Source organism: Abramis brama (assembly GCF_963993115.1).
Source record: "Abramis brama genome assembly, chromosome: 2".
Lineage (NCBI taxonomy): Eukaryota > Metazoa > Chordata > Actinopteri > Cypriniformes > Leuciscidae > Abramis > Abramis brama.
In genome coordinates this window covers 29269044-29288919 of record NC_139964.1, presented here as the reverse complement: position 1 = coordinate 29288919, position 19876 = coordinate 29269044, and the positions used below count along the sequence as shown (strand labels likewise).

The window sequence follows — 19876 nt, the reverse complement described above, 5'->3', positions numbered from 1 at the left end:
ACTTAATTCAAACTGACATCTATCTGTTCTTGTTTTAAGCATAAACTCACTTCATTTTGTTATTACATTTTTCAAGACTTCATTTTACATTTGCATCTCAGGTAAACGTATCAAGAATATATTTTTCAATATTTGTAATAAATATCATTTGTTTGCAATCCATGCAACATTTAATGCCATAACTTTATGAATTCAAGACTTTCTTCTCTGCTTTAAGACATTTTTAAGGCCTTAATTTGTGTAAGCGTGAATTAAGACTTCAGAAACCCTGTATTCAGTTTCTAAAAAGACTGGCTTGCTGCTCACTCAGAAAAAAATTAATATCAGAAGTTGCAGAGGATGGAAGCAGGAGACGTCCCTTTGAAAAGAGGTTCTGTTCACTTTACGGCAGAAATTAAAATTTTTGGAGTGTAGAAAATTACTCAAATGACTATAACTGCATAATTAATAATAGAATAATTATAAATTATAGCCTAACTAAAAAGTAAATTATAATATATAGTATATTTCATTTTTATAAATATAAAGCATCATTTAACACCAACTCAGTAATTACAATCTTTATATAAATCTGTAATGCACTTTACAAATGAATCAAATCGTTGCTCAATGGCTCACTGCAAACATTTCAAAATTTGACATTAAAGCCGAAAACATTTGTACACGGAGCAGTATCATGGTTTCAGTTCTTTGGGAAGACACTGACATACAGTCTCAATTGATGCCCCCTAGTGTCTGCACATTTAAATCTGAAGATTAATAACAAGATCATCACCTCTATCCTTCAGCACGTTTGATTGACTTCATCACACCGTCATTCAAGGAAAACACATCAATCAACACATTTATCACGGTACAGATTTAAACTTGTTAGGAAAACAAGTTTCTTGATTTTGTAGAAACATCTTTTGTCATGCTCTGCTGTCCACATCATCTGAGATCTCCAGCTCTGGGCGTAATTCGGGCAGGAATTGAGCTCCAGGTCGCCAGGTTAGAGGCAAAAGCAAAAGTCATAGAAAAGACAATTTTATTCCAAGTAAAAAACATTTGCCTTCCTCCCAGTTCTGAAGTGCGTGTTGGTGTCATACAGCTGTCGTGTCGCCGTACTCTCGGTTCCAGCGCACGTACTGATCCAGCGTTTGAGGACCGACGCTCCGCTTTATCCTCTTCAGGGAATCCGCGAAGTCCGAAAACCGGATGTCCCTCATCTGAACAAGAAACACACGAGGGAGAAACTCAGCATGTTACATGCTGTTCAGAAATAGCATAGGGATTTAGGTTTTCAAAAGTAGCACATGAAATAACAGTATGTATCAAGTGTAGAATGCAGGGGCGTAGCAACCGGGGGGGACACGTCCCCCTCACTTTTAGAAACAGGTGATTCTGTCCCCCGCATTTTTTATTTTTTTTTTTTGACCCAGCGCCAATATTTCTGCCCGTGTTCTCTGATTTGTTACTTAGACTTGAGTGAACTAACATTCAGCCAATCACAGCGCGAATCATCTCTTGGGCGTGTCTGCCATGAGCTTCAAATCTCTTGATGCTCTTGCGAATTTTCGTTCGTTGTGTTTAGTCACGCCGCCTTCACACTGGCAGTTGAAATCAGCTCCGATACGGCTACGAAACGACCGGAAGTCATTCATTTCCTATGGAGATTCGCAGACCGCATGCGAGCGGGTCCGAACGAGTGCGGTGCGAAAAAAATCGTGTCCGTTGGTCATCCGGATGCGTTCAAAAAATTGAACTCTTGCGAAAGGCTACGGACAGTTCCTATCCGACAATTCCAGCGGAAGTTAGCGTTGCTATGGTACTGATAAACAAACCTGAATTCTTAACTTTTAATAAAATAAATAATGATTTTATAACGATAAGTTGTCATGTCATTTTTTTATTTTCATGATTTTATAACGTTATTAGGGCAGTTAATACAATTAAAAGCCCTATACCACTATATCACATTTAGCCGACCTGACATGTCAACGTCCTGGGGAACTTTCCTCCACGCAGCAGCCTGTCTCTAACCCCCTCAACAGAGAGATCATACAGAATTGTACATTCTGACACTGACAAAATCAACCGTTAATCTCTCCGCCATTTTTGTTCTACTCGCTTCCGACGCTTTTCAACGGTGTAGTACGACGTCCGCTGGGGGCGTATTGCGTATTACGGAGCTGGTTTCAACTGCCAGTGTGAAGGCGGCGTCACTTTGCTGTTTGGCCGTCTGGGGTAAAATTAACCCCAGAAAAAAGCAGAGGACGATTACATCCTTTTTTCAAACACGCACTGTAAGTATGTATGTCGCGATGACATGAATCACGCGTAAAGTTATTTCCTTGTTGATTTAACCAACTAAGACCGTCTATGAGTAACGTGTACGACAACAGAACTCGTATGGACCATAGAGTGTGTCTGGAACACGTGTGTTTTTTTTGTTTGTTTGTTTTTAAAGTGAGAGAGAATTGTAGGCCTACTACTCGCCCAACCGGACAAATGCCCTGATTAAAAAAAAATTTAATATAAAAAAAAATAAAATAACCAGGGTATCACTGAAAACGTGAGGATGATTCTGTTTTATTTAATTTGATGTAAGTGGCGATTGATAGCCCATAGTTGATAATAATATAGGCCTAATGTGCGCTGTTGAGGCTCGCGCAGTTATAACATATTTTAGTTAAGAAACAATATATAGCCTAGGCTACACACTACCAGCTGTTTTCCTGAATGCCATCAAGATTGAAACCGAGACTGATTTCATAACAGTTCAATAAACAAATAGTTAAAATGAACTCACTTACATTTTAGACGCAATGACTGTTTTTGTTCTGTTTCAGCAGCGAAAATAGTCCCAAATAAAGATCACAGGAGAACCATAGCGCATCTCACAGCAACACTTGTTGCAGCAGCATTACTGAATGATTCTGCGCTTTGAACGAATCGGTTGAGTCAAAGATTCAATTACCCATTCATAAACTGCCTCATTCCGAATAAATCAGCCGTTTGAACGAATCGTTTGAATGAATGACTCAATGACTCGCTCATTAAGATGGTCGCCTGCCGCCTCCTACTGGCGGTTTAGTTTCATAAAGTATCATTCTTTTCAACATTCCTTGTTTGTATATGCCAAAATATTTAAAATAATCCAAATTAATACAGTTATACTTTTTCATTGTAAATTATTTAATTTGATTGGTAACAGCCTAGTGTCTTATTATTTTAATTGAATATATTGATCAAATTTAAGAATTTGAAATGAAAGATGGAGCATACATTTAGGCTAATAAAATTAGGGGGGAAATGTCCTTTATAAAGGTATAAAACATTTGTGTTTCAAACAGTGATGTAATGAAACATTGACAATTTAAGTTTGAAGGGAGAAAAGCCTCTGTTTAGGCTATTAAGGAAATGTAATTTTGCCAAAAGAAGAACTTTTATTTTAAATAAATGTTCATTTTAAATCAGCCTACTTCAGTGTGATATGTTACCATATTATCATGCTTAACACTAAGAATTTGAATAATTGTAATGTGATGATCAGATGCAGATATCTAAATCAAAGAAAATAGGTGGTTTGCGGGTGGATTATTTATTTTTAATAGTGGATTCGGGTGACTCAAAGTGCACCAGATTAATGAATTTATCTTTAAAATGTACAAAATTTTCTTACGGGGGAGCATGCCCCCAGACCCCCCTAGAGGTACCAGGCTCCACCCACAAAAATAATGTGGGAAACACATTAGGGTATATGATGATCTACAAAAAAATACACATTTAATTATCTTATTATTAAAATACATTATTAGGATTTTACCACCTCCGCCTCATTTTGAGCCAGGAAAAACACTTATGTACTTTGGGTCACATCCTATGGTCACATCCAGCTTTTGTCCCCCCCACTTTTATAATGGCTGCTACGCCCCTGGTAGAATGTTGCATTGTCACATGTTTAATTCAGCTAGTGGTGTTCAGTTTTCATCTTGGATCTAAAAGTATTTTTTAATTATTCTAAAGACCCGTTCACACCAAGAACGATAACTGTATTAGCGTTCACACACTAGTGGACTGTTTATTCTAAGCGTGTGTTTGTCTGTCACTTATAATGCTCAAGCTCGTTAAAGCAGGACAGATTCTGATTGGCCGTCTATGTTTTTATTGTTCATCAGCTGGATAAAATCGTTCTGAAAGTGATTCCAATGATATTGTTTCTCTGTGTCGTTATCGTTATAGTTGTGCTGTGAACTCTGCTAGACTTTTATACTGAGAACGACTTTTATCTTTATCGTCTTTGGTGTGAACGGGCCTTAATACTTTCAACTTTTGTGTACAAATGTCTTGTTATCAGCATGAACACTCAGCTAGCTGACTTTTGTGTGAGATTGGTTTGTTTTAGTTTTTTCATTTTAGAAAAACATCATATGCAGTACATGGTGAAAGAATTTTAATTTTTTTGGTGAACTATCCCTTTAATAAGAGAATTAATAGCAGGGTTATTATAGTTAGCTAAATCTAAAACCATTAAAATGAATTAATTAAATAAATAAATGTTAATAATTGAATTAAAATACCCCAAAAATGTTTTTATAACAGCTAGTTGACAAAGCAACATTTCTCATTTTCATTTAGTTTAACTTGATTAAAATAACCAATAGTGATAGAAACAAATAACTAACTAAAATAAACTAAAACTGAAATGAAAATTAATAAAACCTTCATAGACATTTAAAAATAAATAAAAACGAATTAAAATAAGTGTGTGTGTGTGTGTGTGTGTGTGTGTGTGTGTGTGTGTGTGTGTGTGTGTGTGTGTGTGTGTGTATATATATATATATATATATATATATATATATATATATATATATATATATATATATATACTTAAATCTTCAGAAGTGGAAAGCTCTTTACCTCATTGGGTGATATGTTCCTCACTTGTTCAGGCCTCAGTTCTGTGTTAAAAATGAACAGGACATAATTATCTGACGAAAAGTCCAATTCTAAACCAAACTGTCTAGTAGGCAAAATGTCTTGATGCATAATAAAATATCTTCATCTCAAAATCGTACCTCGTATCGGACCGAGAGCAGCGTCTTTAGCCAATGAGGTCAGATCACTGCCGGAGTATCCCTCAGTCATCCTGAAAACACATTTTAAACACACAGTATTAATAATCATTAGTCTCATTTGCATACTCTACATAAACATGAACCTGTATTTTACCTGGCTAACTGACTCAGCTCTTTCTGAGACAAAGGGTTTCTGTGTTTACTGAGGAGGTTCTTCAGCAGCTCCAAACGTGTCTGAAACACACACACACACACACACACACACACACACACACACACACACAGCTGATTACCACCTGTATTTATCATTAATCGAATAGAAACTGTACAGTTAATTCAGCATGAACTACTCATAAACATGTCGTCATACACAAACTATTTTAAGGTTAATATATTAAACATTTATTAGCAACGTCTGAAACTCCACCTATATTTTTATTCCCCATTGAATTTTAATTGAATTATTATTGTTCAAAAGTTCGGGATCAGTAAGATTGCTTTTTAAAGTGACAATAAAAATATTACTTCAAATCAAATCAGATATCAGAATGATTTCTGAAGGATCATGTGACACTGAAGACGAGTAATTATTTATTTAAATCTGTAACACTATTTCAGCATATAACTGTTTTTACTGTATTATTGATTAAATAAATGCAGCTTTGGTGAGCAGAAGAGACTTCTTTCAAAAACATTCAAATATCTTACCAAACCCAAACTTTTAAATGGTGTGAAAACATTTCAAAATATTGATGTCAATGACAACTGTAAAATTGTCTGTATGACAAATGCTTTGACAGTATTACACTCAGACAAACTGAATTCAAATTCACACTTGTGAAGTGAAAGAGAAGCAATGTCTTTTGCCCATTCCTGGTGTGAACACAGTACCTCCTCTGTAGGTAAAGCCACATAAATGCGTTTAGCGAACCGCCTGTGGGAGAAACGAGTCCATTAGAGGAGCAGAATGATGAAGTCTTTGAAAGAAAGTGTCAGACGACAGGTCAAAGGTACCTAAGAACAGCCTCGTCAAGCTCCTGAGGTCTGTTAGTGGCTCCCATTACTAACACACGCTCATCTCCTCCTGACTGCACCTACAACACACACACACACCGTGAGCGTCGTCACCCGCGTTCGGGAAAACACTTTCCTATGAAGTACACGCACTTACTCCATCAAACTCGATGAGAAACTCCGTTTTGAGTCTTCTGCTGGCGTCATGCTCGCCCTCTCTCCTCTCGCACAGCAGACTGTCAATCTCATCTGTACCCAAATCACCATTAATGACACGTTTACACAAACACACAAGTCCTGAGGCACCAATGAGTCTGACTGACAGCTCTTACCGATGAAGATGATTGACGGCTGCAGTTCCCTAGCAACCGCAAACAAAGCTCGAACCAGCTTCTCACCCTCTCCCACCTAAACACGCACACAACAACATGAATGAACAAGTGTTTCTTAAGACAGAATAACACACGGCTTTGGGCTGGTTCACACAGAACGCGTTTTTGCTGTCAGTGGAATGAAAAAAAAAATGAAAAAAAGTCTAGAGATGTGTTGAACCTCTTTTAACTTGAGCGCAGCGGTTTAAAGACGTCCGTCTAGCTGGAGTTTACGTTGAAAAAAAGTAGCGCAGATCGCATTAGTTACATGCTAATTATTTCACATGCTAAGCTAATTTAGTTGTTAACGTAACCTTAGTTTGCCTGATGACCCTCAAGCCATATTCGGAAGAATAGCTTATGATTAGCATGCTAAGCAGAAATAGCACAGGACAACAAACTTTGGAAAGGTGTCTCTCAGTAATGATAGCAAAAATCTAAAAAATTTCTGGTCATTTCTGAGCGGTTTGATCCAAAGATCATCTGAGCCCATTTTGAACGAAAAGATTTGGAGGAGGAATAGCAAAAACGGTAAAACTTTAGTTTACAGTCCAATTCTCACTATTAACTAGTTGCTTATTAGCATGCATATTACTAGGATATTGGCTGTTTATTAGTACTTATAAAGCACATATTAATGCCTTATTCAGCATGACCATATTCTACATCCTTTAACACTACCCAATACCTAAACTTAACAACTATCTTACTATTAATAAGCAGTAAATAGGAGTTTATTGAGGCAAAAGTCAGTTAATAGTGAGAATTGGACCCTAATCCAAAGTGTGACCAAATAAAACTGTTTTTCATAGATTTCAAAATGCTGGACAAGCAAAATTAAGAAAAGTGACAAATGGGATCTCATCAAAATCAGCATAAACCACAAAGAAAGACCCACATTTTGGACAATATTTTCAGAAGAAGAAGAAGTTACCCAAATATACAATGACAGTTCATTAGTCTTAACTGTAGACAGTCTCTATGAAACATTGCATGATCACTCACATATTTGGAGGTGAGACTGGCAGCGCTGATGTTGAAAAATGTAGCATTAGATTCCATCGCAACAGCTTTCGCCTGTGAGGAAATGGAAAGATCAATATAGTTCTATTCCCATGGTATATAAATATACATTCATCTAAAAAGAAGTCTTTTTTTGTGTTTTACCAGCATGGTCTTCCCATTGCCAGGGGGGCCGAAGAGCAGGAGTCCTCTGGCAGGAGCCCTGAGACCAGTAAACAGCTGTGGAGAGCAGCAGAAATGGCATTAGAAACACGTAACAAATATAACAATAGTTTATTATAACCAGTTTTGTCATGCAAGGTGATTTACTAAGGTTTGCACTAGTCAGTTTACTGGTATTTGCAGCATTATTTAACGCCCCAGAAAAGCATGTCTTAAAGCAGACGCTAATTTGCGCTGCTCTTTGTAGATTGTGTTGGTCATTATGGAAATTATCCGATTCCGTCTGTGTTCTTTTATTTGCATGTCGTCAGTAGATCGCGCACAGAACTTTCCACTCCCATCGACACTTTTTTTGAGAAATTTGCCGTGTTTAGTCAATCTGGGCCATTGTGAGAAGTGAAAACTGGGGGGGAGGGGGGGTACAGATGTGTGCAGACAGACCTCTGGACGAAGAGCGGGAAGGATAACGATTTCCTGCAGCGCTTGCTTCGCCAAATCCTGCCCTGCTATGTCATTAAACTGCACCGTTGCCCCGCTGAAACAAACACAACCACACACACCATCAGCCTCAATGGAAACATCACCATTTTTTTTTGCTATTCGTCACATAATCCTTCAGAAATGCTGATTTGGTGTTCAAGAAACATTTAATATTATCAATGTTGAAAAGGTTTAGCTGCTTAGTATTTTTGTGGAAACTATATCTAATAAAATATCTTTTAAAATTGTTTAAATGGATCACTTTTTGATGCATATACTTAATGTATCCTTTCCGTTACAAAAAACACATACAGAATCTAATCATTTATATGCATCGATATAATAACATTGTCATAAACAGCAATATTTGTATTTCTTTCTAAACAATTCATATGCAAACAATCTGATTGCGGATCCATAATCTACATGCTTGATCTGAATGCTACCTGTCTACAATGTCGTTGAGGATGAGGTTGGCCAGTTTGCTGTCCACATTTTTTAAGTTCTTCATGTCTCTTTTCCTCTGAGGTGACGCAGTGGCAGCGTTGCTGGCTTTCACGTTATGTCTGACACCTCCTTTTGCCGAGGGCCCCTACAAACAGGAGCCACGGGTGTTAATTATATTTAGCCTGTATACGTTTTTTTGACTCTCAAAGTGACGGCAGCCATTGACGTGCATTATACAAATCACCAAATACCACATTTTCAACTGTTCAACTGGAGAAAAAAAGTCACCTACATCTCAGATGGCCTGAGGGTGAGTAAATTACCAGCAAATTTTTATATTAATTTATAATTCTTTTTTATATTTTATCATTTATTATTTTTAAATTAATAACATTTTTGGGTAAACTATCCCTTTAAGGTGGCACATGGCCTGAAGAAGTTACAATGTGCAGACAGTCGGAAGTCCTGTGAGACGAACCTTCTGGTTGTTCTGAGGGCCGGTCCTGCCGCTGGTCGAAGGCGTGCGGTTCAGGCCAGATGCATTCTGGGCAGGTTTGGGAGGGTTTTTGGGTCGCAGATGGGATTGACTTGTGATTGTAAGAGTGTCCTTCTTTTTGGAAACTGCTCCACCGCCTGCAACTACAAACACATGCTTGTGCATAAACAGAAATGTCCCTCTAGAGTCTCTCTGATCGCCTTCTTATGCAGCACACAGATCTCCCAGAATCCCCAAAACACACACCTGGACGCAGGTTCCCATTGGAGAAAGAAAGGCCGGTGTGATCAGAGAAGCCCTCTGCTGGAGACTTAGAAACCAGTTTGCCTTTGTGATTGCAGAGCAGGAAACAGACAGAGAGGAAGACATTTAAAGGGAAACAAAAATAATAAAGCAGAACAGAAGTTATAAGAGGGTGAAAAACATGTCCAAGTCACATTTCACCTCAAAATACAAAAAAAGGAAGAGAAATTTTATTTTAGATTATGTCTCTCACTGTGAGAGACATAATCTAAAAAAAAAAATCCAGAAATCACAATATATGATTTTTTAACTATTTATTTGTATGATACAGCTGCAAATAAGTATTTGAACACCTGTCTATCAGCTAGAATTCTGACCCTCAAAGACCTGTTAGTCTGCCTTTAAAATGTCCACCTCCACTCCATTTATTATCCTAAATTAGATGCACCTGTTTGAGGTCGTTAGCTGCATAAAGACACCTGTCCACCCCATACAATCAGTAAGAATCCAACTACTAACATGGCCAAGACCAAAGAGCTGCCCAAAGACACTAGAGACAAAATTGTACACCTCCACAAGGCTGGAAAGGGCTACGGGGAAATTGCCAAGCAGCTTGGTGAAAAAAGGTCCACTGTTGGAGCAATCATTAGAAAATGGAAGAAGCTAAACATGACTGTCAATCTCCCTCGGACTGGGGCTCCATGCAAGATCTCACCTCGTGGGGTCTCAATGATCCTAAGAAAGGTGAGAAATCAGCCCAGAACTACACGGGAGGAGCTGGTCAATGACCTGAAAAGAGCTGGGACCACCGTTTCCAAGGTTACTGTTGGTAATACACTAAGACGTCATGGTTTGAAATCATGTATGGCACGGAAGGTTCCCCTGCTTAAACCAGCACATGTCAAGGCCCGTCTTAAGTTTGCCAATGACCATTTGGATGATCCAGAGGAGTCATGGGAGAAAGTCATGTGGTCAGATGAGACCAAAATATAACTTTTTGGTCATAATTCCACTAAACGTGTTTGGAGGAAGAAGAATGATGAGTACCATCCCAAGAACACCATCCCTACTGTGAAGCATGGGGGTGGTAGCATCATGCTTTGGGGGTGTTTTTCTGCACATGGGACAGGGCGACTGCACTGTATTAAGGAGAGGATGACCGGGGCTATGTATTGCGAGATTTTGGGGAACAACCTCCTTCCCTCAGTTAGAGCATTGAAGATGGGTCGAGGCTGGGTCTTCCAACATGACAATGACCCGAAGCACACAGCCAGGATAACCAAGGAGTGGCTCTGTAAGAAGCATATCAAGGTTCTGGCGTGGCCTAGCCAGTCTCCAGACCTAAACCCAATATAGAATCTTTGGAGGGAGCTCAAACTCCGTGTTTCTCAGCGACAGCCCAGAAACCTGACTGATCTAGAGAAGATCTGTGTGGAGGAGTGGGCCAAAATCCCTCCTGCAGTGTGTGCAAACCTGGTGAAAAACTACAGGAAACGTTTGACCTCTGTAATTGCAAACAAAGGCTACTGCACCAAATATTAACATTGATTTTCTCAGGTGTTCAAATACTTATTTGCAGCTGTATCATACAAATAAATAGTTAAAAAATCATACATTGTGATTTCTGGATTTTTTTTTTAGATTATGTCTCTCACAGTGGACATGCACCTACGATGACAATTTCAGACCCCTCCATGATTTCTAAGTGGGAGAACTTGCAAAATAGCAGGGTGTTCAAATACTTATTTTCCTCACTGTATGTATATATATATATATATATATATATATTATACATACATTTTTGCCTTGCAATGTTGGTGGAAAATGTGCTTGTAATTTAAATTTTATCATAAAAATGTCACAAACAATAAAATAAAATGAAATAGTCTTCATTCTCTTTGGGCAAAATTTAATTTTATTTTTTTCCTTCTGTTTTTGAGGTGATCTGGGCATGTTCTGGATACATTTCTTGACCGATTCACACAAGAACCCGAGCAGAAACACAGAGAGTGTTAAATGCTGATTATGGAGGAATAAGAACAGTGTGTGCATGCAATAAAAGTGAAGCGTGTTATTTTAAAATGCTTTCTCCAATCCCACTTTAATGTGCAGAGTGCCAAAACTTCCGACATTAAACAACACTTCACCTTTATATGATCAAACATAAAACTGCCGTGAATCATTGCACAATCACACAGGCTTTCACAGAAGAGTGTGCGGTGAACACACCCGTGTGTAGGATATAGAGCACAAGCACAACACATGACATCATCTCTTATTAGAGTTGATGAATAACACACACACATCCTCGTCACGTCACTGTATCCGCTTACCCAGAAGCTCCAGCCGTTCTTTGGCCATGGTGAGGTTGCTGATCATTTTGTCCTGAAGCTTTCTGGATCTGTTTGCCTTCTCTCCTGAAAGATGAAGCCAGATGAAGACCTTCTATCAAGCCCTATAACAACTTCTTCAGCTACGCTTAAAGCGATAGTTCACACAAACATGACAGATCTGTCATCATTTCCTCACCCTCATGTTGTTCCAAAGCGGTTTGACTTTTTTTGTTCTTCCTTATTCAAGAAGAATATTCTCATCTATTTTCAATATAATTAAAGTAGAAGATAAGAAACATAAAAAAAGCACCATAAAAGTGGCCCTAGTTTAGAGCTTTGTGTGACGAACGGATCGTAACGTAAGCGAAATAAAGACAGTTAAATCACTGAAACTCTTAAATAAAACGTCACCATTAGAAACGCTGCACAAGTCATATGGGCCAATTCTATGATACTCTGACAAAAACTCATTTTAGACTTTGATTCACAAATAAATATTTTTCCAAAATATATTTGTGTACAAAGGAAGAAAAGAAAGTGACATGAGTGTGGAACAGCATGATGGTAAATAAATGATGACAATTTAATTCATTTTTTATTTTATTTTTTAAAGAAATGTATACTTTTATTCAGCAACGATGCATTAAATTGATCAAAACTGACAGTAAAAACATTTATAATGTCAAAAGATTTTCAGTTAAATGATGTTATTTCTATTAATCAACGAATCCTGAAAAAATGCATCATGGTTTCCACAAAAAATATGAAGCAGCAAAAACTGCTTTTGTTTTCAGTGTTTTCAATATTGATAATAATCAGAAATGTTTCTTGAGCATCAAATTATCATATTAGAATGATTTCTGAAGGATCATGTGACACTGAAGACTGGAGAAATGATGCTGAAAATTCAGATTTTATCACAGGAATAAATTACAGTTTAAAATATAAACAAATAGAAAACCATTATTTTAAATTGTAATAATACTTCACAATATTACTGTTTTTACTGTATTTTTGATCAAATAAATCCAGCTTTGGTGAGAAGAGACTACTTACTGACCCCAAACTTTTGAACGACAGTGTACATTAAAGAATATAGGGTTAAACAGTGCCAACACACACACACACACAAAATCACACACACATACACAATCTGTCGTGAAAGCTAATGTAATTAAAACACATCATCACATAGTTTGTTTACACACTAACGGAAATCAATATGACTGAATAATCTCACCAGTTCCAGTGACCTGGATAGAGATGCCCTTCTCCAGTTCAGTGATGCCTTTCCTGTACCACTGCACCGCCTTGTCTTTATCACCTACAGCAGGTTAGACAGATCACAGATCATTCTCTATCCTGTAGGGATGATACACACACACTACTAATGCTGCAACTCTTAAAGGGATACTCCACTTTAAAATGAAAATTCTGTCATCATATACTCACCCTCATGTTGTTTCAAACCTGTATGAATTTCTTTCTTCTGCTGAACAGAAAGGAAGATATTTAGAAGAATGTCAGTAACCAGACAGTTTCTGGTACCATTGACTTTCATAGTAGGAAAAAAATATATACTATGGAAGTCAATGGTACCAGAAACTGTCTGGTTACTGACATTCTTCTAAATATCTTCCTTTCTGTTCAGCAGAAGAAAGAAATTCATACAGGTTTGAAACAACATGAGGGTGAGTATATGATGACAGAATTTTCATTTTAAAGTGGAGTATCCCTTTAACCAACACGCCTGGGTTTCAAAGCACCACTGTCAAACTTCCAGAAAAACCCACAACTTGATCCTACAGAATTAGTCAATTACAGACCGATCTCGAATCTACCTTTTCTGTCAAAGATATTAGAAAAAGCAGTATCTTCACAACGGTGTTCCTTTCTTGAAAGAAATGATATCTGTGAGGATTTTCAGTCCAGATTTAGACCGTACCATAGTACCGAGACAGCTCTCGTTAGAGTCACAAATGTTTTGCTCTTATCATCCGATCGTGGTTGTATCTCGCTATTAGTGTTACTCGATCTTACTGCTGCATTTGACACTGTCGACCACAACATTCTTTTAAATAGACTTGAACATTATGTTGGCATTAGTGGAATTGCATTAGCATGGTTTAAATCATACTTATCTGACCGTTATCAGTTTGTAGCAGTAAATGAAGAGATGTCTCATCGATCACAAGTTCAGTATGGCGTACCACAAGGCTCAGTACTAGGACCGTTGCTGTTCACTCTGTACATGCTACCGTTAGGAGATATCATTAGGAAGCATGGCATTAGCTTTCACTGTTATGGTGACGATACTCAGCTGTATATTTCTTCACACCCTGACGAAACTTACCAGTTCACAAAATTAATGGAATGCATAGCAGATATAAAAAATTGGATGACTCATAATTTCCTACTTCTAAATTCTGAAAAAATAGAGATTCTAATTATTGGACTCCTCACGTAATAACCTAGAATACTGTCTAACACTTGATGGCTGCTCTGTTAAGTCTTCGTCGTCAGTTAGGAACCTGGGTGTGCTCTTTGATACCAATCTTTCATTTGAAAGTCACATGTCTAGTATCTGTAAAATCGCATTTTTCCATCTTAAAAATATATCTAAATTACGCCATATGCTCTCATTGACAAATGTGGAACAATTAGTTCATGCGTTCATGACCTCAAGGCTAGATTATTGTAATGCTCTACTGGGTGGTTGCCCTGCACGCTTAATAAACAAACTACAGCTAGTTCAAAACGCAGCAGCTCGAGTTCTTACCAGAACCAGGAAGTATGACCATATTAGCCCGGTTCTGTCAACACTGCATTGGCTCCCTATTAAACATTGCATACATTTTAAAATATTGCAGATTACTTACAAAGCACTAAATGGTTTAGCTCTGCAGTACTTGAGCGAGCTCTTAACGCATTATAGACCTTCACGTCTTGAGATCTCAAAATTCCAGCCAGTTAATAATACCTAGAATATCAAAATCGACTGCTGGCGGTAGATCCTTTTCCTATTTAGCACCAAAACTTTGGAACAATCTTCCTACCATTGTCCGGGAAACAGACACACTCTGTCAGTTCAAAGCTAGATTAAAGACGCATCTCTTTGACCTAGCATACACATAATACATTATAGACTTCTATAATTCAATGTTAGGTTGCATAGATTAGGTCAGCCGGAACCGGGAACACTTCCCATAAATCCTGATGTACTCGTTACATCATGAGAAGAATGGCATCTACGCTAATATTAGTGTCTTTGTTTATCCAGAGGTTTTCCCGCAGCCTGCCGGATCCAGGCCGTATCCAGATTTGAAGAAGGACCTTCACCTGGACCTGATGACAACGCAGTGCTGAAGTGCCAACTAGTCTCTCCCTATGGAGGATCCCTTTACCACTCCAGATAAAGCATTTTTGGGAAATTCGTTTCGCGTTCCTACCCCGAAGTGACAAAATAATATAAAATTCTGTATCAAATTTATAAGGAAAGCCCAGTACTTTGTTTAGGCTTGGTCTGTAGGGAATTACAAACCTGCGCACATACATTCAAACGCACATAACTATAGAACCAATTCTTAATGCGCATGTGAACACCATCAGCGTTTCTCACAGGTTCGCGTTTAAAGTCTGTGTAGAGAGAACGGTGTCGTCTTAGCGGCCCCTAATTTAATAACAAATGATCGTTGCGACGGAAGCGAATCAATCAAAACTAACTTTAGCTGGAAAATAACTTTATTAAAGAACCGCTATAAAGCCAAAACAATCTGTTACCTTAAATTATACATTTATCTCTGTAAGGCTGCTTTGAAACAATCTACATTGTTAAAAGCGCTATATAAATGAAGATGACTTGACAATTTACATCACAGATATTTTGTTGTCAATGCTTTAGTTGGAAATATGCTCTCAAAATAAAACAGTACGTGCTAACAGTCATGCGTGACGGCCCAACCATTATGCCCCTGGGCATGATGGGATTGAGAAACAGCTGATGAATCTATTGAACAGAGTTCTTTGTTTTCACTGATGCCGCTGGCGCACAATGAGACTACAGAGCGACAGACGACATGATGTCCTGAGATATGACGAATGGAACAAATCCAGGTCACAATAAATCACATGAAAATATATGTTTACATAAAATTATATATTTTTCATAGAAATAATATATATAAAGTACTGTTCAAAAGTTTGGGGTTGGTAGATAGCTCTTATCTGATCTGAAAATACAGTGCAAACAGTAATATTGTGAAATATTATTACAATTTAAAATAAGTGTTTTCTATTTGAATATATTTTAAAATGTAATTTATTCCTGTGATCAAAATGAATTTTCCGCATCATTACTCCAGTCTTCAGTGTCACATGATCCTTCAGAAATCATTCTAATATGATGATTTGATGTTGCTTAATGTGGAAACTTATTTGATGAATAGAAAGTTCAAAAGAAAAGCATTTATTGATAAAAGAAGTATTTTAACTGTCTTCTTTGACCAATTTAATGCATTCTTGTTGAATAAAAGTATAATTTCTTTTAAAAAAATAAATAAATAAATCTTAGTGACCCCAAACTTTTGAATGGTAGTGTATCGATTTCTGACCATAAATAATTATTTTCGTATAAAGTAATGTAAGATCAATGTTTTGCAATATTTTACTAAGGCAGTTTATGATTGGTTGACTGTTGCTAAACAACATTGCATGGTTCAAAACCACTTTGACATGTGTTAAAAACCCTGGTTAAAAGTAGGTTTAAACTATCGTTTAAGAACATTTTAACTCTGGGTTAAATCCCATCTGGCTAGCGCATTTCCCATAATGTTTACACATCAGGTCAGTAGGCGGCGTCCACTTGTGATCCTATCGACCAAAACGCATCTTAATACCAGCCAGGTGTAAACAGGGCCACAAGAAAAGACATAAAAATATAAGGACAGCCTTGCAAAGCTGAGCCAGTGATCGGGTTCTTCACAGAGTGTCAGGACATGGGGCCTCGTTTTCCACTCGACTGCCGACGAGGACAATCCATGTCAACCTGAATCAGGCCTCTCAACTCTACTGACCTCAGGGATCAAGCAGATCTGGGCTTGACAACACTGTGTGTTCTGAAGCGCTCTACTGACCGCAAACACAGCTTTGGGACCGCGGTTATCATGGCTGGCGTCCAACATCTGATCTATGTCAATCTAGGTCATCTCAGTCAAGAGTCGAAACACTTCAACACTTCAAACCAATGGGTCACACGAAGTGTAGGATCCTTCTGAACAGACGAAGTGAAAGTAAAACCAACACCAGAACTACTTTACAGTGCTGGAATGTAGTACAAAACATAAGGCAGCCTTACAAAAAGTCCCGTGGCGAGACCATGGTAAAGTGATGGTATCAGATGGTAATACCATGGTACTAGTGATTACTGTGATTGGTATATAATGTCCATGGTATACACATTTTCTACTTGATTGATTGATTTTCAGTTTCATAATATCGGGTCTACAGATAAATAGTGACTTTTGTTGGGTCTCTAAAGAATATCGCCCCCAAAAAACCCCATACAATGCAGCATTGCACAGTGCTATAAAAAAAAATCAATGTTTATAGGTTACATAACTTACTACAATAGCAAATGAGAACCAGGAACACCAAAACAAAGTTGAAAACACTGTGCATAAAGATAAAATGAATACAACTAAAAGATAAAAACATTATATAATAATGATAATAATAGCCTAATCATCATCATTACTCATAATAATAATAACTGTAAAGTATTCATAATTCTATATCACAGGGTACATGTACAAACTACTTAGGTAACGTTAGGTTCATTTGTAAGGGGATAGTTAACTTTCACACATATTTCACTATATAATAATAATAATAATAATAATCAACATCATTACTCATAATAGTTAATACTAACTGTAAAGTATTCATGATTCTATATCCCAGGGTACATGTACAAACTACTTAGGCTAAAATTTGTAAGGGGACAGTATATTTTTTATATGCACAGCATATTTACAGAACAGTAATACAAAACAGCTACCTTTGTCATCCTCGTCGATCCGCAGAGCCAAAGAAATGAACTCAAACGCTTGTTTGTGGTAGTTTCGTATCAGCTCTCCGGTCTCGTCGCAAGCGTCGGAGCCGCGATCTTTGGCCGCCATGGTTCGTCGGGTCTGCCGGAACAGGCACAGGAGAAGCAGGAGCAGAGCCCGGAGCAGGGACAGCGGGAGCCGGGCGAGGGTTCGGATGAAGGAGCGCAGCCGGTCCAGTAACGAACTCCGGCCGGTTCCGTCAGACACCTGTGCGCGGGTGCGTCCTCCCGCACGCGCTGATCCTCGTTGTCTCGCTCTGTCCCCAGAATTCATTCACCCTATTCGGGCTCTCCATACCATAATGGGCCGGGTGTTTGACAAAGAAGAGTTTTATTTCTCTGCGATGTCGGTTCTCCGGTTTGTTTTGGCGAGCATCGATCGCGGAAGTCACTGTTGTGTGTGTTTGGCGAATATGGTCTCGCGCTAATGACGTGAACCACATCGCGTCGCTGACATTGGGCGACAAATGTTATAGAAAAATTATAAAATGGAACGGTCTGGCTCCAAACCATTTTTGTATACACATAACCTTAAGCTATTACTAAAAAAGAATGACTTTATGAAGCTATGAGTGAAGTGAAGCAGCATTTCCTCTCTTTGTTTTATTTTGTTGTATTATACTCTGACATCTTTTTATGTAATTTTTGCATAATCTTGGAGACATCTGTGCAACGGAAAGTATCCATATCTATAAGTATCCATATTCATTATCCATATCTCGTAATAAAAATCGCCTGACTTGAACGCATGCTTGAACGGTAACAGATGTCACGTGACCTAAGGTTTGGCTTCAGCAGCTTCTAGGAAATGTTTTACACCTCAATAATATAGTGAGTGAATATCAATAACTGAGAAACGCTGTATACAATTAAATACACAGAAAATAGTTAAAATAATTTAAACCAATCGTACCTGACCAATCAGAGGCAACGTCTGTCCGACAAGCCGCGCCCGTTTTAGAACCTACTCTAGCGTCATTCAAGCGTGTGTTCTGCGCATGCGCAACGCCAACAGCGTAGAAACAGAGAATGTCTAATATGGATAATGAAACATCCAAGATGATATCATCGTGCTAATCATGATCCGGCTAATTGGGTTCTTCGAACACACCTGTTGTTTATGATTTATCGCTGGATTGAGTTATCTGAGATAATTGCGCGTTCATGCGCTGGTTTAAAAGGGGATATGTATCGATAGTAGAAACATTGATCAGCAACGCTGCTATTGGCTGCTCAGCGTGGCCAAAGAGCGGGCTCAGTTTTTCTCCTCAGCAGAGCAAGATAGTCGAAGTTTATTAGGGATTTTAATGTTTAATCAAAACGCCAGGGAACACCTCAAAGTCTGCACAAGCCAGGAGAGAGGGCTGGCAAAAAGTAGCAGACAATTTAAATCCGTTAGAAGTGGCCATGTTAGATGTTTTTATCACTTATTAGCCTTATTTGTATTTTAATAATTGCATAATTACTTTGTTCATTGTAATGTCAGAGTCACCACACTAGAACATGGGAACAAATAAAGGTGAAGTACAAAAATATTCTACATAATGGTAATTTTTTGTTATTATAGTCTCTTCTATAAAAGGCACTGTTAAATAAATGGTTGTCTGTTTATAAAAGCAACCAAGAAAAAGGCTGAAAAAAAAGAAAAGATCTTAGTAGCCTAACTAACACTGTAAAATATTATTTTGCTGCATTAAATTAAGGCCATATAGTCATTTCAACTGTTAAATCTTGAGTAATGATGAATTGCTTTGACTTGTGAAAGTGAAAACTGATAAACTTATGTTAATGTAAAAATATTTTGCCATGAGTTATTGATGTTTCTCGAGTGTAGTATTGTAATGTCATTGTGTTTTCCTCTTTTGTGCACTTTTGCATAATACACACTTGTATCTGTTCCCAGGAAAGTGGTGGCTGAAATATGTGCAGTAAGTGGACATTTTGTAACTTTCCAAAGGAAAGAAAGTATAAGACTTTGTAATGTCCATTTGTTTCCATTGCACCGGACAGTGAATAAACCCTCTCAGATAACTGTCATATGGAGGAACTAGCCTACCTGCAAGTGCATAAATAACTTTACTTCATTTCTACTTGTATGCTTTATGGCTGCAATATAAGTTGCAGGATTCCACATCTACAGA

General features: G+C 37.8%; 1 protein-coding gene across 2 annotated transcripts; it reads right to left on the bottom strand.

Moving 5' to 3' along the window:
* Positions 1-545: 545 nt before the first annotated feature.
* LOC311078137 (spastin-like) lies at positions 546-18731 on the bottom strand. Of its 2 annotated transcripts, none has more exons than XM_084106817.1 (17): positions 18649-18731; positions 17685-18185; positions 12870-12953; positions 11630-11713; positions 9036-9196; positions 8557-8702; positions 8072-8165; positions 7613-7687; positions 7451-7522; positions 6407-6482; positions 6232-6323; positions 6075-6154; positions 5952-5994; positions 5215-5294; positions 5061-5131; positions 4903-4943; positions 546-1208 (listed from the first exon to the last, which is right to left on the bottom strand). In XM_084106817.1, the coding sequence occupies exons 2-17, from the start codon at positions 18007-18009 to the stop codon at positions 1083-1085; spliced, it is 1650 nt and encodes a 549-aa protein (XP_083962943.1). In that variant the 5' UTR covers positions 18010-18185; positions 18649-18731; the 3' UTR covers positions 546-1082. The 2 variants fall into 2 exon arrangements, with proteins under 2 accessions (XP_083962943.1, XP_083962942.1); XM_084106816.1 differs by lacking the exon at positions 18649-18731 and adding an exon at positions 9300-9380 and having other exon boundaries at positions 17685-18164.
* Between the last annotated feature and the right edge of the window lie 1145 nt (positions 18732-19876).